Raw genomic sequence first — 21,341 nt, 5'->3', positions numbered from 1 at the left:
TCGAGGTGGCAGAAATGGATCAGAAGCAAAAAGGCTTGGTGGTCTTGTCTGGTGCCAAAGCTGGTATTATGGAGGGAGAAAAGCAAATAACAGGTCCTTTTATCTTTTAATTCTAGAGGGCTGGGTGGTGGTGTCAAAAGGTCAGCCATTAGAAAGTTGACCTTGACCAACAATCTTGATGTTCTTTGCATCCAAGAAACAAAAATGGAGTCTATTAATAGAAGACTATGTCAGTATTTATGGGCTGACTGTAATGCTTCTTTGGAGTATGCACCTGCAAGTAATGCTGCTGGTGGCCTCCTATGTATATGGAATAATGATTCTTTTTTAGTTGACAGAAAGGTAGTGGGGAGAGGTTTTATTCTGTTGGAAGGGCTGTGGATTAAAGACAATAAGAGGGTTTCCATAATCAATGTTTATGCCCCCTGCGATTTACAAAGAAAGAGACAGCAATGGGATGAGATCCTTCAGTTGAAGACAGCTTCTCAAGCATGCCTCTGGTGTGTATTAGGTGACTTCAACTCTATAAGGCACCAAGATGAGAGAGTGAGCTCAGCTCAGTCAGTGGGTGTTGACCCTAGTATTTCTGAATTCAATTCTTGGATTTTAGACATGGCTTTAGAGGATGTTAGGTCTGTTGGGAGAAGATTCACTTGGTGTAGACCTAATGGCAGTGCTATGAGTAGATTGGATAGGTTCCTCTTATCAGATGATTGGCTGGTGCATTGGCCTGATTCTACTCAGTTCGTGCTTGACAGGGACTACTCTGATCACTGCCCCATCCTATTGAAGTTAAAGAACATAGATTGGGGGCCAAAACCTTTCAAGGTTATGGATTGGTGGTTGAAGGATAAGGGCTTTCAGCAACTAGTGCAGCAGCAATGGGGCAATTATCACCCTCCAGGATGGGGAGGATATGTTCTGAATCACAAAATAAAACTCCTTAAACAATGTTTAAAGCAGTGGAGCTTATCAAATGGTGAAGCTAATGCTAGAAAAGTTAATAATATTAAAAACGAGTTGAATGCTTTGGAGAATGGATTAAATGACAGACCTCTATCCCAAGTGGAAGTGAATCTTAAGAAATCCCTTCAAGTCCAATTGTGGGAGGCAACTTATGCATATGAATCTATGTTGAGACAAAAGGCTAGAGTTAAGTGGTTAAAAGAAGGGGACAACAACTTTACCTATTTCCATCGATTGATCAATCATAGAAGAAGAAAAAATGCTATTCAAGGTATCTTCATGGATGGTGTGTGGGAGTTGGCTAATAATCACAATCAACCTATTATAAGGAAGTTTGAAGCCAAACTTGCAAAATGGAAGCCAAGAAGCCTATCTATGGGGGGGCAGAATCACTCTCATTAATTCAGTTTTATCAGCCTTACCTATCTATTTACTATCTATGGGGGGCAAAATGGAAAGAAAGAAGCTTATCTATTGTGTGGCTGGGGGATAATTTAACTCTACAAGCAAAATATCCTACTTTGTATTTAATAAGCAATCAGCAGACCTTTCTATTTCTATTTTTTACACATTTAAAACTCAAACATATAAAATATATAACAAACTAACAAAGATAAAGACAAAAAAAAGGAAATATAAACTCACCTCACTTGCTGCTGCTGCCCATCATTTCACTCTCACAACAAATAGGAATCATGTACCTTCATGGACGGATCCACATAAAGCTCTAAGGAGATGATTGCTCCCATTAAGATATTTTTTGTACTTAAATATATTTAATAAAAAATTTACTTTCCAAATTGGGCCATATGTCTAATTCAATCACCCGCACACCTTTCTTCAGTGCATTTATGATGGGGACGTCACTGCAGTCGCTGCTCAGCTGATTCCCAGTTAAATAGGAATTATGGTCAGTATATATGAAATAATGTGACAAGGGTAAAGTCATATCATGGTGCACCTGAGATGGAAGAAATAATCACACAACAAACAATGATCAGAATAAGCAAATGCATATAATTAAGCATGATACAATATCAATATTGATGGAAGTAACAATGACTTGTCAAAAATTTGGATGAAATTCAATATGTAAATCAAAGCTTTGCCCCTGAAACCCTCTGTGTAATATCTCGGGGCCTGATTTTTACCAAATTAAGGCACTAGAGAAGAAGATCCTAATCTAAATGACTGATTCCCAAAAACACAATCAAAACCAATGTAAAAACTAAAAAGAAATGTCATATCCCAAAGACACCGTGACACTATATAGTGTATCCAACAATAAAGGGTATTTCCATGAGTGGAATATAAATCAAAAGGCTTCATATGCCTTGCAATGCCCTGTCCTTCCCAAAAGAAGAAACTTATAAGAGAAAGGCTTAACTGCATAAATGATGAATCCATTCTGAAAATTGAGGGGAGAAAAATGATAATCCTCAATCGTGTTATCATTTTGTATTAGGAACCTGAGTCACAAATCTTCATGGTCAACCAAAATGCAATAAAACTCAGACTTTTCTTTGGGGGGTGAGTCCAAAAGTACAAACTAGAAAACCAAGAAGAAGCTAAATCACTACAGATTCAGTTACGATTAACCCTTTGTGCATAACAATAAACGAGAACTAGCATGAGTAGACCAAGCTCTTGCAAAAATTGAAGTAAAATAAAACCAAACACCCCAATTGAAAAAGTACAACAAACAAATACAGTAAAAAAAATAGAATAAGGGAATGAATCGAGTAAAATCCAATCTAGGGAGAAAAGAAGAACACCCAATTGGAAAGTAAACAATGCCAAATCCAGATCTCGTAGATCATAGCACTTGTAAGCAACTATAATGACTTAGTATCGTCTTAGTCTAATTTAAATCTCCAAATTCACAGAAACATGAACGGGTAACAAAACATATTGTTTGGAAAAATAATCATATTGCCTAGTCTTAGCTTACTCAAATATCAATCATATTAGTTAGTCTAACTAGGGTTTCGAAACATCACAACAGAGACAGACCATTGAACAATGGATTTTCATCATTAACATACAACAGAGACATACCTTCGATGACTTCCCTGGGAGTCTTAAAGCCAAGCACAATGGACTTCCAAAATTGAGTCCCACCCTTTCCGGGACTCGATTTTTTGCTAGCTTTCTTCGACCTGCGAAAGTGACCAAATGTTCAAACGAGGAACACCTAATGTTAAAACCAAAGGACGTACCTCAAAAGATAAGTGCCAGACACGAACTCCACAAACACGAACTCGACAATGTGGTTGCAGTCACGGAAGCGCAGCCCAGTTTGTGACAAACACGAACTCAGGCAGAAGGAGAAATAACAAGAACGCCCTAAGAGTACCCTTTCCGAGACTCTTTCCTTTCCTAGTTTTCTTCGACCTGCGAAAGTGAGCAAATGTTAAAACGACGAACGCCTAATGTTAAAACGAAAGGACGTACCTTAATCGATAAGTGGCAGAGACGATATCCACAAACACGATCTCCACAATGTGGTTGCAGCCACAGAAGCGCAGGCCAGTTTGAGACAAAGACGAACTCAGGCAGAAGGAGAAAGAAGAAGAACGATAGGGTTCAAGTGCGCGGGTTGTGTAATTTCAGAAGTTTAATATATAATGATAACAACATCGGTTTTTTAAAAATAACCGATGTTAACATCAACTATGTAACATCGGTTTTCTTAAAACCGATGTTAACATCGGTTTTTACAAAACCGATGTTAACAACGGCATACTAACATCGGTTTTTCCAAAGATGTTAACTACTCCATAGTAACATCGGTTATTTTAATAACCGATGTTAATATCGACTAGTTAACATCGGTTTCGGAAAAACCGATGTTAACTAAGTCTACTTATTTACAAAAATGCCACCGCGCTTTTGTTAACATCGGTTTTGTGAATAACCGATGTTAACCGTCCGATGTTATATGTAAAAATTGTAGTAGTGGTCTGAGTGAAGATGCATGCTTTTCTTTTTCCTATTTTCAGAAAATGAATATTTTTTACATTGCAGTTAATCATTATGCACACAAGTTGATTGGTTTAGGTGTAACTAAAGTTCCATCCTGGTTATTTGTATAACTGTAATATCACTTCCATCTGGCATGTGACATGGACTAAATGAAGCAAGAGAAGGCATAACATATGTTGCATTGTTGCATCTTTGTTTACAGTTTTACATACATTATGGTGGTGTAGCCACACATTACTAATGGAGCTTCTGTTACAGGGAATGAATGCTATTGATCAAAAGCCACCACTATCTGAAAAGAGTTGGTTAGAGTCCAGATTAAAAGTATTAGTTGAGGCTTGTGAAGGAAATTCCTCTCTTTTGACAGTAGTAGAGAAGTTAAAGGCATATTTGTAGGAAAGAGTTAATGGTAAGGTAACCAATATATATAGAATGCATGTAAATATATTCAAGATATACAAAAAGTACAACAAAGGCTTATATGTAGATTTTTGCACTAGGGTCTAGAGTTAAATGTACTGATTGGAGCATATATGGCAACTGATATTGGTATTTTGTTTAGAATGGAGTCTGCTGGTTTTTTTTTTTTTTTATCAAGATTCTGGGAACCAAGTCCTAGTGCATGCAATATGTACATAATGGAATGATAGAAGTATTTAATGTAGTTGGGTTATTAACTTATACTTTCTTTTCCATCTTATTTTTACTCTATTTGTTTTCTCCATCTCTTTTCCTTTCTTATTATTATCTCACTTATTATATTTGTCACTTTTTCCCTTTTATTTTTCTTTCTATTGTCTTTTCACCACCTAAAATGAAATTTGGGTTGTTTAAATTTTGCCTTAAAAAAATTATCTAAATTATTGCATCACCTATAAGTTTATACTGAAATATTATCGAATTAATTAAAAACATCTAACATCAAATATCTTTTAACTTGCCAGTATCTTAATTTAATTTTTATCATCTATTCCATGTTGTATTATAAACTTTATAATAAAAAATAAAAGAATTTAATTAAAATCTATATACAATGTAATATATATATATATATATATATATATATATATATATATATATATATATATAATTTTATGATGATACTATATTGAACTGATTTAACTAATAGTCTAAATTTTTATACTAAGATACATCAAAATTAAATTCAAACAAGGCCCTCTATTTTCTTTACTGATTCAGAATAAACTTTTAATGTGCATATCCTAATCCTTGCCATGCATCATTACTTGAGCTCTTTCTACACTGTAAAATTTGAAAAATAAAAGTCACCAAGATACTCAGCAAGATTATTACAACGTCCTAATTAGAACATGAAGGAACATGTCTCATGGATCTAAAGGCTTCAAGCAAACTTGAACACCATATTTGTGCTTAATTGTAAGGACAACCACTGGTGCATGCCTATAATTCTCAGAAATGGTGAAGCTAAACCTTGAGATCAACATGGCCAATATAATCTTTGCTTCCATAATAGTAAATGTTGGCCAGCACAGTTTCTAGGGCCAGAAGCAAATGGTATGAAACGGCCAGGCATTAATGATCTTGAAGCAAACCTCTCAGGGTTGAACTCATTTGCATCTTTACCCCATAGTTCTTCACTATGATGAATGGCCAACACTGGAATCCAAATTCAATGTCCTTAAAAGCCATTCTAGGAAGCAAGGTTGCCGTAGGATAGAGCCTCATTGACTCGTTAATTACCATTTGTAACTGCAACATCAAATAACACCTTAGGTTAGTTTTGTTGTTAGAATAATATTTCTTCATGCACAATTTCTTTTGGAATTTTAGTAGAATGTATTAACATACAATGTAAAGATTTTGTTTATCTTATACTATTTATATTAGTAATAAGTAGTATAAATAGTTTTTACACTATTATCTATACTTGTATATTTTTTTATCAGCCAAAGAAACACAATTCATTAATAGTGGAACAAGTAATACCAACGCCAGAGGCAGAAAATAAAAAAGTACAGATCATGGTTTTTATCTAGTACTGGTTACTTATATTTATGTGAAGGAATCTCACGTAAATATACCATAATCCAAGAGGGCTAACCGACTTAAGGCAAAGTAATTAAAACTCAAACTTTAGGTTAATTAATAAAAAATTAATTTTTATTCATTTTTATAAAATAAAAAAAGCTTCATATAAGCAGCAAAAATAATTGGATTTATGATAATTTCCTAAAAAAATGTCTAATATATTAACACAAAAACCTCAAATATATCTCTCACATTTAAATTTAAAAAAAATTAAAATTTATTTTAAGTCTTATTTATTATTCTACCGTACGTCCTAACTAAAATGGTAAAATATAAAAGGTACAACTGATCAAATAAAGCTATCCTAAGCATCGATCATATACAAAATAATATCCTAAGCATCAGAGTCACCCCTTTACATCCCAACTCACATACCTTCCTCCTATGTTGATTGGTTGCACCAACTTCAGCCACATATTTAACAATGAATATTCCATTCATAAAACGAGAAGTTGCAGGACTTTAACTTAGCACAACACCACTGCCATGACCGGATTCTAATGAGATCTAGCACCCTTTCAAGATAGGTTTGTCCATTATTAAAAACTAATTCGTTTGTATTCCTCACCCGCCACCAATGTTAACATTTTGGTTATGTTCGGCGACTCATTTTAGTTATAATTTTTAGTTTTTTATTTGCTGAAAAACTTATTTGATTGTTTAGTCATTAATTTTTTAAAGTAATTTTTAGTGTTTTTTTTAAAATGTTATCTTCTTATTTTTTAATTATTTTTATCTTTAAATATTTATTCAATTTCCTTATTACTTGTTTAAAATATGTTATTTTATATTTTAAAGCTATTTCAATAGTTAGTTTTATTGAACATTTATAATTTAATAAATAAAGTTAAAAGCTTTTAGCTTTCGATTAGTTTTTCAGTTTTCATCCAACTTTCAACTAACTTCTCAACTAATTTTATCAAACATAAATTTTATCTAACAAAGGTGTGAATCATGCAGGTTTTGATGATGTCAAAAAGAATATATTTGATAATGGTTGTCATCATAAAAAAGGGGGAGAATGTGAATAATGCAGGTTTTCATGATGCTGAAAAAGAATTCACTTGATAATAATTGTTATCATCAAAAAGGAGGGGAATGTGAATGTATGAATACATGATTTTGATGATGCCAAAGAATAATCAAACAAGGTTGCTTTCAAGATTACTTCAACAAACATTCAAAGGTTAAACATTGCTTTAAGATTAATACAAGGTTGCTTCAACAAACAAGCATTGCTTCAAGATTAATTCAAGATCAAGCTTTTGTCTCAAAGCACATTGTTTCCATCATCCAAGACTCTGGTAATCGATTATCAGGTAGTGTAATCGATTAACAGATAGAAGACAAGTTTGAAGCAAAGGGTTTAAAAAGGGTTTTGAATTTGAATTTTGAATCATGTAATCGATTACCAGCAACGACACTTCAGAAAACACTTTGAAAAGACATGACCTTTTAAAATATAACTATGTAATCGATTACCAGAAACCTGTAATCGATTACCAGTGAAGAATTTCAGAAAAAGTTTTTTGAAAAGACACATCTCTTCAAACCATTTTGAAAAGGCACGAAGGGTCTATATATATGTGTGTCTGACTTCGAAAAGCAAGAGAAAGATATTCTAAGAGAACTTAATTGTTAAATGCTCTCTCAACAACTCTTGGGCAAACACTTGCAAATCTATTGAGAATTCATCCAGGAACTTCAAATTGTATTATCATCTCTAAAAGAGAAAACTTCCTCTAGGAACTTTAATTTGTATCATCCACTCTAAAGGAGAAAAATCTTTTTGTTCATCTCATAAAGTCAGTTGTAATCAAGAGACTGGTTGTCTCTTGGATTGTGAGAATTGTAATCAAGAGACGGGTTGTCTCTTGGAGAATCTTTGAACACAAGGGTGAGGGATCCCAAGGTGTGTTCAAAGTCTGTAAAGGATTTAAAGAGATAATGGAAAATCTCAAGTGGGTTGCTTGAGGACTGGACGTAGGCACGGGAAGTGGCCAAACCAGTATAAATCGAGTTTGCATTTCTCTCTTCCCTTATCTCATTTATGTTATTGCAATCAATTTTATCTTGCATGTTTAAAGAACATTATTAAATTGATTGTTGTTTCTTCTTCTGCATTCTGAGTCTATCATTTAGAAGGGGGTTAAAAGTTTGCTAGTGAGAAATTTTGAAACTTAATTCACCCCCCTCTTAAGTTATTGAGGTCACTTGTCCAACAAGAGGTCATGTGCTTTTTATTCTCTCCTGCTTGTGCTATGCACAAGTACTTTCTAGTTTAATTATAAATTATTATATAATTAAATATTTGTATTTTTTATAATAATTATTTTAAAAATTATATCCAACATTGTTTTTAATTAATTGATTATACTAATATTATATCAAAATTAAATTCTTTATTTAAGATATAACTTAATATTTTAAAAGAAAAATCAAACACATAGGAGGAGAAAATCATTGTAGTTTGAGATATACTAACCAAAGTGAGCTTGGAGTGTTGATCAACTGATGGAGTTTCCCCCTTGAAGACCTCTTTGACTTCAGCTCTAACTTTGTCTTGCCAATGTGGATTGCTTGCTAGCAACATAGCTATCCAAGTGAGCAAGAGTGCAGTGGTTTCATGTCAAGCAAAGAAAAATGTTTTGCATTCATCCATATAACTAGTTGTAGATTCAAGGTACCACCCTCCTTCTTGATCTCATCCAAGAGTATACCCAACAAATCATTCCCATAAAAATTGCTTCTCCCCATTTCAACACAATATTTTCTACTCTCTATGATCTCCATCAAGAGTATCTCCACCTCCATCTTCACATACTTTATTTCTCTGTTATACTTGCTTGGAAAAACCTACAACATATAAATTTAAGATTAAATTTTGACTAATCACCTGAATAGAATTAAAATTGATCAAAATTAATTTTGAAAATTTTATTTATGGTTGTAAACGATTTGTAATGTGGAAGGACTAGGAATTCAAGAAAATAAACAAAATTTGTTTGGCTAGTTTTTGTAGAATTCAGGACAGGGAAGTAAAGGAATTTCTATATATGATGAATAGTTAATGGTAAAATTGTTGATCTAAATGGTATTTCTATAAAAGTTTGGAGGTGTGTGGAAGAATAAGTTATCATCCGGTTCACTAAGTCAATGAGATTTTAAAGTCTAGGAAATGGAAGAGGAACAGTTTGGTTCCTCTATTTAAGAACAAAATAGATATTCAAAATTGAGTGAACTATATATATAAAAGTGATTATACATAGATTAAAAAATGGTTAATCATAGATTAAAAGAAATGACTAAGGTTGCAAAGAATTAATTTGGTTTTGTGCCACAAAGGTTTACAAAAGAAGTCATTTATTTTTTATGGGAGTTGACGGAAAGGTACCAAAGAAGAAAAGCCATGGATGTGATTTTTATGAATGTTGAAAAAATATATGATCAAGTGTCAAGTAAAGTTTTGTAAAAGAGTTAAAAAAAGAAAGGTGTTTGTGTGACTTATATTCATGTTATACATGTCACATGTATGATGGAGCAACTATTAGTGTGAGAAAATATGAGAGTAAAGAATTTTTTTTATAAGGACAATATTACTATCCTTAATTTCATGTTTTTGAAGGATAATATAGTTTTGATCGAGAAATGAAAGGAAAGAAAGAGGTTAACTTTAAACTTGAGCTTTGGAGATAGATTTCGAAACCAAAGGATTTTTTTAACTTGAGTGTGAGTAACACAGAGTATATGCATTGTTATTTTGGTAGGAAATAAGAAAAAAAAAATGACCTTTAAATAAAAGTGAGAACATACCACATGCTTTTAAATTTAAATATTTGATATCCATATTACAAAATGATGTAGGAAATTTATGAAGATGGATAACAAGAGAGAAGGATGAAGTAAAAAACTGAGAATGTTAAACTAGATGTGACAACACAAAAAATGATAATATACAAAATGATTATACGAAGAAATGAGATGTTGGTTATGGAAAAACTAATACAAAATCAATCAATGTTGTTTAGGCACGGGGCAAAGAAAATGACTAAAAATATTAGTGAATGAGAGTAAATTACATGATTTTTACTTATTTTAAAAAGGGAGAAAGAGACTAAGAAAAACATTATAGTAAATTGTTAAGAGAGATATCACATTACATTAAATAATATTCACGAGAATTTGATTATAATATCCTATGATTTATGTAATTGATTTCATCTTGGATAGGATTTTTGTTGTAATTTTCACTAGTTATTATTAGATTAATTAACAAATTTTAAACAAACAACTGTACATATAAGATTAAAATTTGACTGTAAAAAAACATGATTACAATTTTCTTTATTCACCTTTATTACTTGACATATTCATATCTATATCAAAATCACCAATTTCATCCCCTGTTCCATCCAATAAAAATTAGCCACGTCCATTGATCACAAATGTTTAACAATGTTATCCCTCTCTGTTCATGCTTCTCAGTTTTCCTTCTATGTTCTTTCTTCCTCTCCGTTAAAACACGTGAAAACCTCTGTAACCACTATGGCACATTTAGTTGACAGTGAAAAATCGCACCATTATTCAACGGCAAAGATATGCCACTCTGTGAGCTGCCTATGTCTCATCTAAATGCTCAATTCAATTTTCCTTTGCGGGATTCATGCTATAGTGCGGCGGTGCTGATTGTGCAGAAGTTTTAGATTACTACATTGTTAGATTTGATCAAGAAGTACAATGTGACAATTGCTTCGTTAGTTTCACCATCATTTTGGCGTTGGTTAACAAACAACAATGACGTTTCTCATGGAGACTGTTACGCTGTTAAAATTTATTATTTTTTACTGACTATGGTATTGCTACGAAATAGTTCACATTAGAAGGGATAACTAATCTTTGTCGAGGACTGTGAGCATGTGTATATTTCCCTTTCGGTCAGATTTATTTCATACTCAAGGATCTACCAAGATTCAAGCTGTGAACTATTTTAATTAAGGGACACAAGTGGTTACAACTTGTGTCAACCTTGTTGATGTTAGACTAAACTTTTTAATCTGTGATGTTACAAACTACAAAAGGAAACACATGTCATTAATAAAATAAGAAAACACAAAAATCAAATTATACCTCCAGCCATTGTCATGAAAGAGTTGCCTTGTTTTGGTTCTTTCAAGTTCTCTCTCTTTCTCTCTCTAGATGGTGTATCGGATGAATTGGAAGAGATAAGCTCAAGGATCAAATACATGTGCTATATATATGCATTTTACCATCAAAAATGCATTTAGTAGTCATTACCACTCATTATTGGTCATTACAACCCATTAGAAGTCATTCAATTTGGCTTCTCAATTCCAAAATTTATGAACCTTTCATTTTCCAAAATGTTAAGATCAAAATTATTACATTCTCCCACTTGGTCCAAACATTTTGACTCAATGCTCAATCTTCTTAAGAAATGAATATACGAATCATAGTGATAGTTCCTCTTATAACGAGTAATATCATCCATGTATTACAATATGCTCAATTTCTCAAGCAGTATACTCAAAGTGGTAATGAAACTTAATAAATAAACCCAATGTTTATTCTTGGTCCAAAACATAATTTTTCTCAAATAAATCAATGTGCACCTAAATATGAGAAAATAACACAACATAAAAGTTTCAATTTTAACATGTAAGTATACAATCATAAAGTGGAACCAAGTCCCATTCTTTCTACATGATCCTTAAATTTAAACGGTGGCACACCCTTAATTAAAGGATCAACGATCATCAACTTAGTGCTTATATGTTCAATGACCACTTTCTTGTCTTTTACTCTTTCTCTAATGGCTAAGTACTTAATGTCGATGTGCTTACTTCGACTTCCACTTGTATTATTCTTAGCCATAAAGACAGCAGCCAAGTTATCGCAAAAAATTCTCAAAGGCCTTGAAATAGTATCAATTATCTTCAGCCCAGAAATAAAACTCTTAAGCCATACACCATGTGATGTAGCTTCAAAACAAGAGACAAACTCAGCTTCCATGGTAGAAGTAGCAGTCCGAGTTTGCTTAACATTCCTCTATGAAATAGCTCCACCAGCCATCATGAAAATGTACCCAGATGTTGATTTATGAGAGTCAACACAACCAGCAAAGTCTGAGTCTGAATAACTAATCACATCTAGATTGTCTGTCTGTTTATACATAAGCATGTAATCTTTGATCCCCTAAAGGTACCTCATCACTTTCTTAGCAGCTCTCTAGTGGTCAATACCTGGATTACTCTAATATCTTCCTAACATTCCAACAACAAAAGCAATGTCAGGTCTTGTGCATACTTGAGCATACATAAGGCTTCCAACAACTGAAGCATAAGGAATGTTTTTCATCTGTTCCCTCTCAAAGTCATTCTTTGGACATTAGTTCAAATTAAACCTATCACCCTTCACAATGGGAGCAACACTTGGTGAACAATCTTTCATCTGAAATCTCTCTAGAATTTTGTTAATATAGGTTTCATGTGATAGACCCAAAATACCTTGAGGTCTATCTTTATGAATCTTAATGCCGATGACATAAGATGCATCACCCATATCTTTCATGTCAAAATTCTTAGAGAGAAATTGTTTCATCTCATGTAGCAAACCCCGATCATTGGCTGCAAGTAACATATCATCTACATATAAAACAAGAAAACATATTTACTCCCACTGACCTTGTGGCATATGAATTGGTCCATGGGGTTTTCATCAAAATCAAATGAAGAAATTATCCCATGAAACTTAAGGTACCACTGATGGGAGGCTTGTTTTAAACCATATATAGATTTATTAAGCTTGCAAACCAAATGCTCACCACTACTAGAGGAGAAGCCTTCAGGTTGTTTCATATAAACCTTCTCCTCTAAATCACCATTAAGAAAAGTTGTTTTCACATCCATTTGTTGCAACTTAAGGTCAAAATAAGCAACTAATGCCAAGATAATACGAAGAGAATCTTTCTTAGATATTGGAGAAAAAGTCTTTGTGTAGTTGATTCCTTCTTTTTGAGTAAATCCCTTAGCAACAAGCCTTGCCTTGTATCTCTCAATGTTGCCTAATGAATCCCTTTTGGTCTTAAAGACCCATTTACATCCAATGGCCTTTGTCCCATTAGGCAACTCTACAAGATTCCAAACTGTGTTACTCTGCATGGAATTCATCTCATCCTTCATGGCATCATACCATAAATTTGACTCTTTACAACTCATGGCTTGATCAAAAGTTCCTGGATCATTTTCAGCTCAAATATTATAGTCAGATTCTTGCCAATATACAATATAATCACTAGGAATAGTTGATTTTCTTACTCTAGTAGACCTCCTTAATGTTTCATCAACATTTTCTTGGGGATCATGTTGTTCAACTGGTTGTTCATCATTTTCACGAATTTGATGATCAACTCGATCTACTGGATTATCAACAACAGTTTGTGGAATGTCAATCATGTGTTGTTCATCATCCCTTTGAACTTGAGGGGTATGAATTACAACCAATCTTTCACTTGATGTGGAAGGTTGAGACTCTATATAATCAATTTCAGAACCTAAGTCCCTCAATTGATCACTCCCACTGATCAAGTTATTTTCAAGAAACTTGGCATTTCTTGATTTCACAATCCTAGTAATATGATATGGACAATAAAACCTATAACCTTTAGACCTTTCGGCATATCCAATGAAATACCCATTAATAGTCCTCGGGTCAAGTTTCTTCTCTTGTGGGTTATATATTCTCACCTTAGACGGACAACCTCAAACGCACATATGTTTCAAAATCGGTTTCCAACCTTTAAACAACTCAAAAGGTGTCTTTGGGACAACCTTGGTTGGAACACGATTTAATTTATACACTATCATCTTTAGTGCTTTAGCCCACAAGGATTTAGGAAGATTGGAGTTGCTAAGCATACTCTGCACCATGTCCAATAATATTTGGTTCCTTCTTTCTGCCACACCATTCTGATTTGGAGAACCAGGCATAGTGTATTGGGCAACAATCCCATGTTCTTGAAGAAACTAAGGGACCAGGTGCTTGTCCATTCTCGGTATATCTGCCATAGTATTCTCCACCTCTATCAGATCTCACTATTTTTATTTGCTTGCCATATTGGTTCTCAACTTCAGCCTTAAAGACTTTGAAGGCATCCAATGCTTCGTATTTGTTATGAAGCAAATAAACATTTATATATTGTGAATAATCATCTATAAAGGTGATAAAATATTTTTGACCACGTGCATCCATATCTAGACAACAAATATTAGTATGAATTATTTCTAATATGCTTGAACTCCTGTTAGCACCTTTCTTAGATATGTTGGTCTGCTTACCCTTAACGCAGTCCACACAAGTCTTAAAGTCAGCAAAATCTAGAGTATTAAGTACCTCATCTTTCACTAACCTTTTAATCCTCCCAATGGAGATATGTCCTAATCTCCGGTGCCATAACATAGAGGAATTCTCATTAATATTACACCTTTTAATATCAGTTTGAACATGCATTGAACTATAAGTGGCATAATTTTGTAAACCAAGAAGCTAAAGACCATTAAACAAGATACCATTCCCAACACATTCAGAATTATAAAATAACTCAAATGATGTGTCTTTAAAATTAAAGGAATATCCAAAAGGTACAAGTATAGAAACAGAAATCAAGTTTCGAAAAAAACTTGATACATAAAAGGTCCTTTCTAATTTTAAATTAAAGCCATTACTTAAAGATAAAATGCAAGTTCCAATGGCCTCCACATGTGAGCCTAGCTTATTGCCTGATAAAATGCTTGTTTCCTTAGGTTTTGCATACCCTGTAAAGAATTTGCAATATGAATAATAGATCCAAAATCAATCCACCAGGTGTTAATATTAACACTAACCATATTAGATTCATAGCATAGTAATGATATTGATTTACCTTTCTTCTCTAGCCATTTCTGGAATTCGAGGCAATTCTTCTTCATGTGTCCCTTCTTCTTGCAAAAGAAACACTTTGTCATTTTCTTAATATCAGATTGAGGTGGTATTTTACCATTCCCCTTCTGATTAGCTTGAGACTTAGTTGCTTTGTTCTTCCATAAGCAGTTGTCAGCAATGCACTCTCATCCATCTCCATTACAAGCCTTTCTTCTTCCTTAACACATATGGTCATTAATTCATTGATAGACCATTTATCCTTATGTGTGTTGTAGGAAATCTTAAACAGCCCATATTCATGTGGAAGGGTGTTCAAAATGAAGTGTACTAGAAAGGACTCAGACATATCAACCTCTAGTTTCTTAAGTTGAGCTGAAATATCTCGCATTTTCATTATGTACTCACGCACACCTTTAACACTAGTGAGTCGAAGAGAGGAGAACTTCATGATCAAGGTGCTTGCTAAAGTCTTATATGAAGTGATGAACTGATCATCAATGGCCTTAAGTAAGTCTCAGACCTTTTCATGCTGGTCAACAGAACCACGTATTCCAGCCGAGATTTTGATCTTAATGAACATCACGCTAAGCCGGATGGATCGCTCCCGCCGCTCATATAGCGCAACATCAGTTGGGCTACTTTCATCAGTGATTGCAGGTGGTTCATCTTTCCTTATAGCATAGTTTATGTCCATCCACCCCAATTGCAGAAGAATTCTCTCCTTCCATATCTTATAGTTATCTCCTTTGAGTTCGGAGACATCACATTGAATATTAGAAAAACTAATTAGTTTGAGAAACTGCAAAATTCAAAGGCTTATGTCAAAATTTGAGGCATACTAATCTTAATTGTATCTTTTACCAATGTAAACATACCATAAAATTGAATCTTGTGACATAAAAATTGTATGTGGGCTAAATTTTTAATTCAATAAGAAACAATTAAACCTTATGATAGAATAATCAAATTACATGCTCAAATTCATGCTCTACGGGTACAACATGAAAATAATTTAATTTCTATCGTAAATATTTACTTTATGATAAAATGGACAAATTATACATACCTTATGATGCCTGTGGGTAAACCATGAAAAATAATATGTCATTTTATCCCAATTAATTATACAAATATAATAAAAATTCCTGTGGGATAAAATTCATTATATAAGTACAATTAGAATTTCATAAATTGTAAAGCAGAACCAGTCATGGGTTCGACACCCAACTAGTGCAAAACGTATGATTTTTCGTGAAATTAAATCGGAAAAATACCGAAAACTGAAAATGGACAAGGCAGAGGCAACTGAGGCTCTGATACCAAATGTTAAACTAAACTTTTTAACTTGTGATGTTACAAACTACAAAAAGAAACACAGGTCATTAACAAAATACGGAAAAACAAAAATCAAATTATACCTCCAGCCATTGTCATGAAAGAGTTGCCTTGTTTTGGTTCTTTCAAGCTCTCTCTCTCTTTCTCTCTCTAGATGGTGTATCAGATGAATTGGAAGAGATAAGCTCAAGGTTCAAATACATGTGCTATATATAAGCATTTTACCATCAAGAATGCATTTAGTAGCCATTACCACTCATTATTGGTCATTCCAAGCCATTAGTAGCCATTCAATTTGGCTTCTCAATTCCAAAACTGATGAGCCTTTCATTTTCCAAAATGTTAAGACCAAAATTATTACAGTTGATTGTTAAAATCCATTATGAATGACTTGGTATCATTAACTGGCGTACTTAATTTTTATTGGATGAGACTCATGATTTTGATCCATTCATATCTATGGTAAAAAAATATTTCTCATTCTCCCTCAATATAATTTCTATATACAAAATCCTAATTAAAGTCACATACCAGCTTCCAGGAAAGAAAAGATGGCGAGTTGCTTGAGCAACTCTACTCTGTAGCTGTGTGAGGAGATGAAATATTTGCTTTCCCTTCTGATAGCTTGTGTGTAACACCCTGATATATATATCTATATATTATTAGTAATTATGTTTGATGTTTGATTATTTGTTGCGTTATTTTCATCCGTAATTATTTTTAAGGAAGTTAATTTAGTTAATAGAGGGGTGTGGATAGATAAGGATCTAGCTTCTCAAAGAAGCTTGTTGAGAAAGCTTCTCAAAGAAGCCACGAGGAAGCTTCTGGAGGAAGCCTCTTAATGAAGCTTCTAGAGAAAGCTACATGGAGTTGCCTCGGTAAAAACGATGCCCAGCGTTTGTTAACCGTTGGATCTTCTCGAAATTTGGTTTGCAACTTCACAAGAAACTTTACCATGATTTAACCGTTGGGATATTTGATAAAATATCTGGAGTGTGCTAGAAGCTTCCGTTTCCGAGAGCATCTCTTATTTAAGCATTTCAGCCTTTGCTTTCTTGTAGCTTAGGAAAAATGCCATTTATTCTTCTTTCTTTCTTCCAAATCCATTTCTAAAGTTCCAAGTACTTTCTCCATCACCCACATCCACCATTAGCCACCACAAACCATCATTGTTCTCCATTGAAAACCCACACCGAGAGGAACCCTTCAACCGAAGCAGAATTTCCAACTTGGCTTGCAGTTTCGGTAGAGAACGAAAACCCTAATCTGATCTTTCGTTTTCTTTCGAGGTAACCATGATTCTATGCTTGTTTCTTGTTAGTTCCATCTTGTCTTTGCATCTTTTCTAACTTTGCAACCGCCATTGCATGTCTTATGCTTCCTTTGAAAAACCTTAAAGAAAGAGACTTTGTAAACGTTATCCTTTCATGAAATGCATGTTATTTTCGTAACCTACACTGAACCCCGGTCACATTGGCGTGGTCGGAATTTCCAAATGATGTTCCTTTGTAAAACCCGAAATGCTCTCAGCTCTTTCAAGTAGTGATGTGGGTGTTTGACCCAGAGCACTGTTACTAGCTTTGTTTTCTGAAATCCATACTAAGTCTCCTTCGTTTTGGCATAGTAGAGGCTTACATGGAATCGACGAGCAAGGACGAAAAGGAATCTTCAAGTGACGCGACGAGGAATCCACGGGGTAGCTCACGATAGGTAATGGGAGTTTATTATAAAATTTACCGTTTTAACACCATAGTTAGGGTCAGGGAACCTAGCTATGAGGATATCTGCCTGTCCTTGTCGCATGCTGATTTTTCTTCAAAGAAAATTATGTTTTAACTAATGGGATGCGATATATATATGTATTGTGATGAATGATATTGTTTTGGTTGTTTGAAATGTGTTGTTTGAAGACCGTGCGTGTGGAAATGATATTGTTGTGTTTGTTTGAATTGTTGTTGATGTTGCTATTGAGGATTTTAATTGATATGTGATGATAATGATAATTATGATGATATTGATTTGAGATGACGTTGTTAATAAAAACCATGTCAACATGAATTGTTATTATTGATGAATATGTGAATATGAAATGAGGTTGTTGTTGTTGTTGTTGATAACGTCATTGAGATGAGATGATATTTATGTTGTGAATGACATGGAAATACGATTTGTTGATTGATGTTGGAAATGCATTGGCATGTGCATGTTGTGTATGTTCGTGGGGGGCACTGTGCACTGACCTTTCAGGGTCTTTGGCACTAGCTTTTGGCCACGTTCATACGTTGGATGTTGTGTATGATCGTGGGGGGCACTGTGCACTGACCTTCCAGGGTCTTTGGCACTAGCTTTTGGCCACGATCATACGTCGTATGAAGTGTATGTCATAGGGGGGTAGAGTGCACTGACCTTGTCGGATGGCCCAGACGTGGGTAACTAGCGTGGTTAGAGAATCTAAGCATTCTTGAGGGGATGCTTAGGTGCTTTAATTGGTCCATGGTCTTGGGCACTTACTTTTGGCCGTGATCATAGCTCATACGACACAGAAAATAGAGTAACTGTGGCCAAGTGTACTTTGTACTAGGGGGCTGTCACCTGGTAGGGAACACCTTTGGGCTCCCAGGCTGATCACCTATGGGAGGGGGGCTGTTACGTGCACAACCGGGTGGTCTCGACAAACTTAGCACAGTTCACTAAGTGAGAGTGTCGTGTGGACACGCTTAGGCTATTTCCTGAGATTTGGTTGTTGTTGGTACGTACCACATTGCATCTGAGTGTTGAGTTAGGTGCATGGATCATTCTGTGCAGTCTTGATTGGGTCCATGGATGGATGATGAGTAATCTTTGGATGTGAATGATGAATATTTGTTGGATATGAGTGTTGAATAATGATTGTTGTCTATGCTTATCATGTTTGCCTATGTCCCTTGCTAATTGTGGTTATTTGGAATTGGTATTGGTTCTTTTATAATAAACTCACCCTTGCAATTTTGTATCGTGTGGTTGATACCTGTGATGATCACGAACCTTGTTCGTGGGAGCAGAATGACAGTGGCAGGGTGTAGGGAGTAAGATTCTGGTGAGGAGCCGCCGAGCCGACGTGATGACGTTGGCGTTATTTTGGGAGAGAGTTGTGTTTTGTAATCAACTCCTCCGTAGTTGGCTTTTAAGTTTTATTTTGTTGAGTTAAAGATGTAAAACTGGAATTTTAATTTTATATATATATATATATATATATATATATATATATATATATATATATATATATATATATGAACATATTTAATTTTCGTTATGTGTATGACATGTACCGAATTATTGTTTCTATGTAATTATGCATAATCACTTAAGTAATGGCGTGTTGTTGGATGAATTTATGTTGTGACAAAATCACTTCTATTTTCATAATAAAAAAATTAAGGGAGTTCTTTTTATAAAAATTGAAATTATCGAATATTAGAGTGTGGATACCGTAGCGACGAGGCGGGTCGTTACATTGTGCCAAACTCAAACTCACTCTTGAGATTCAATGAAGCACTCTCCAATCTCTACCTCAGTTTGGCCACCCTCTAATGCATCTTGTAGTGATTGAAACATATCTTTTGTGCATTCCACCATGTGCCCAACATAGTTCTATACATAAAACATTCATCAACATTTTAAGTCAAACCATTTATAATCAAGATGATGAGTGTTAGAAAAAAACCTTGCACACATAAGGATCATACAAGGATCAAATGCTAGAGCACTTGCAAGCAGCAACATCAATACAAAAGTGAAAGATATGAATTTAACATAGTTTGACACATCTTATTTATGTCTAGAAAAGTCTCTCAACAAATGTTTACTATCTCAAATAAGATCACTAAATTTTCTAGACAAACTTAAAAAAACTTATATACATTACAAATTTTTTGACACGCTTGAAAAAACTCAAGTTTTTTTAGACAAACTTGATAAAACTTTATCTTACAAGTTTTTGCAAAAAAATTAGAAGAAAAAAAGTCCTCCGCATATATTGTACTATCGTACAAACTGAAGTCTTGTACTACTTTTTATTTTTTGAAGGAACTTAAGTTTTCTACTTAAAAATTAAAAAATTACCGACATTCTCAATCACAAGAGACTCGCATGTTTTTAGACTCACATCTCTTCTGTTTAGACACATTCTTCTCATATCAAAAACCTCTTTACAATGATGGTGAGACAAGTTATAAAAATATCCTAAATAATCACAAATTGATTGTTTCTTAAAATTCTAAGGGATATTTCTCTTAAAAATTATCACCACTTCCAAACTAATAGTCACAATATTCCACTTAATCTCAAAAACACTCAATTGAACTAATTGTTGAAATTTTAGAATGGATATTCCCAATAACTTCAGCTAATAAAAAAAATTATTTAAAATAGTATGTTAAAAGTGTACTGCTAAAATTTCTCTCAACCAATCAGCAATTCAAAATAAAAGTGGGTCTAAGAAAAAACACAACCCAAAAATATTCATGTGTTACTAATTAAATAAGCATCAACACCTATATATGTACAAATACCTTAAGTCTGTCTCCCATGAATGCAGGGGCAACCATGTGACGTTGGTGGCGCCAATCTTCACCATTTGCCATCAACAAGCCTCTCCCAATGAAATGTTTGGTCCCTTGTTGTTGCTGCCACAATTTCCCAGATGTGGTACTGTACTTTGACAGAAACTCCTTGATCATTTCAGTGTCAGGCACAACCTTGGTTCTATACCATTCCACTATAGGAACCTCTTTCCTACATAATCCCATTAACGCCCATAAGAAAATAAGATTAATACACGTATACATATACATATATAATAAGGACGTATTTGATGAAACATGCACTACAGTTAGTTTTTATCATAAAAACATACATGAATCATAAACAATTAACTGCTAAAACTTAATACTAAATTAATTGTTCTCATTTCTCATGTAATATGTTCCATTAGATATTCTATTAATGTGAATATGAAAACACACACACACATATATATATATATATATATATATATATATATATATATA

General features: G+C 33.9%; 2 protein-coding genes and 1 long non-coding RNA gene across 3 annotated transcripts; 1 reads left to right on the top strand and 2 right to left on the bottom strand.

Moving 5' to 3' along the window:
• Nucleotides 1-204: 204 nt before the first annotated feature.
• Nucleotides 205-1,368, top strand: LOC102661737 (uncharacterized). Its single transcript, XM_006604958.1, has one exon. It carries the CDS (start codon nucleotides 205-207, stop codon nucleotides 1,366-1,368), a length of 1,164 nt encoding a protein of 387 aa, XP_006605021.1.
• A 405-nt stretch (nucleotides 1,369-1,773) lies between these two features.
• Nucleotides 1,774-3,703, bottom strand: LOC121174165 (uncharacterized). Its single transcript, XR_005890056.1, has 3 exons — nucleotides 3,186-3,703; nucleotides 3,025-3,125; nucleotides 1,774-1,927 (listed from the first exon to the last, which is right to left on the bottom strand). It is a non-coding gene; the product is annotated as an uncharacterized lncRNA (long non-coding RNA).
• Nucleotides 3,704-5,297: 1,594 nt separating this feature from the next.
• Nucleotides 5,298-21,080, bottom strand: LOC100785623 (cytokinin hydroxylase). The gene is made up of 8 exons (XM_014771561.1): nucleotides 20,844-21,080; nucleotides 19,808-19,923; nucleotides 15,479-15,629; nucleotides 15,074-15,175; nucleotides 8,709-8,877; nucleotides 8,507-8,616; nucleotides 5,557-5,682; nucleotides 5,298-5,468 (listed from the first exon to the last, which is right to left on the bottom strand). Exons 1-8 carry the CDS (start codon nucleotides 21,078-21,080, stop codon nucleotides 5,298-5,300), a joined length of 1,182 nt encoding a protein of 393 aa, XP_014627047.1.
• Nucleotides 21,081-21,341: the final 261 nt, after the last annotated feature.

The sequence above is a fragment of the Glycine max genome, chromosome 19, assembly GCF_000004515.6.
Source record: "Glycine max cultivar Williams 82 chromosome 19, Glycine_max_v4.0, whole genome shotgun sequence".
NCBI classification, from domain to species: Eukaryota; Viridiplantae; Streptophyta; class Magnoliopsida; order Fabales; family Fabaceae; genus Glycine; species Glycine max.
This window is presented reverse-complemented; position numbering and strand designations above follow the sequence as displayed.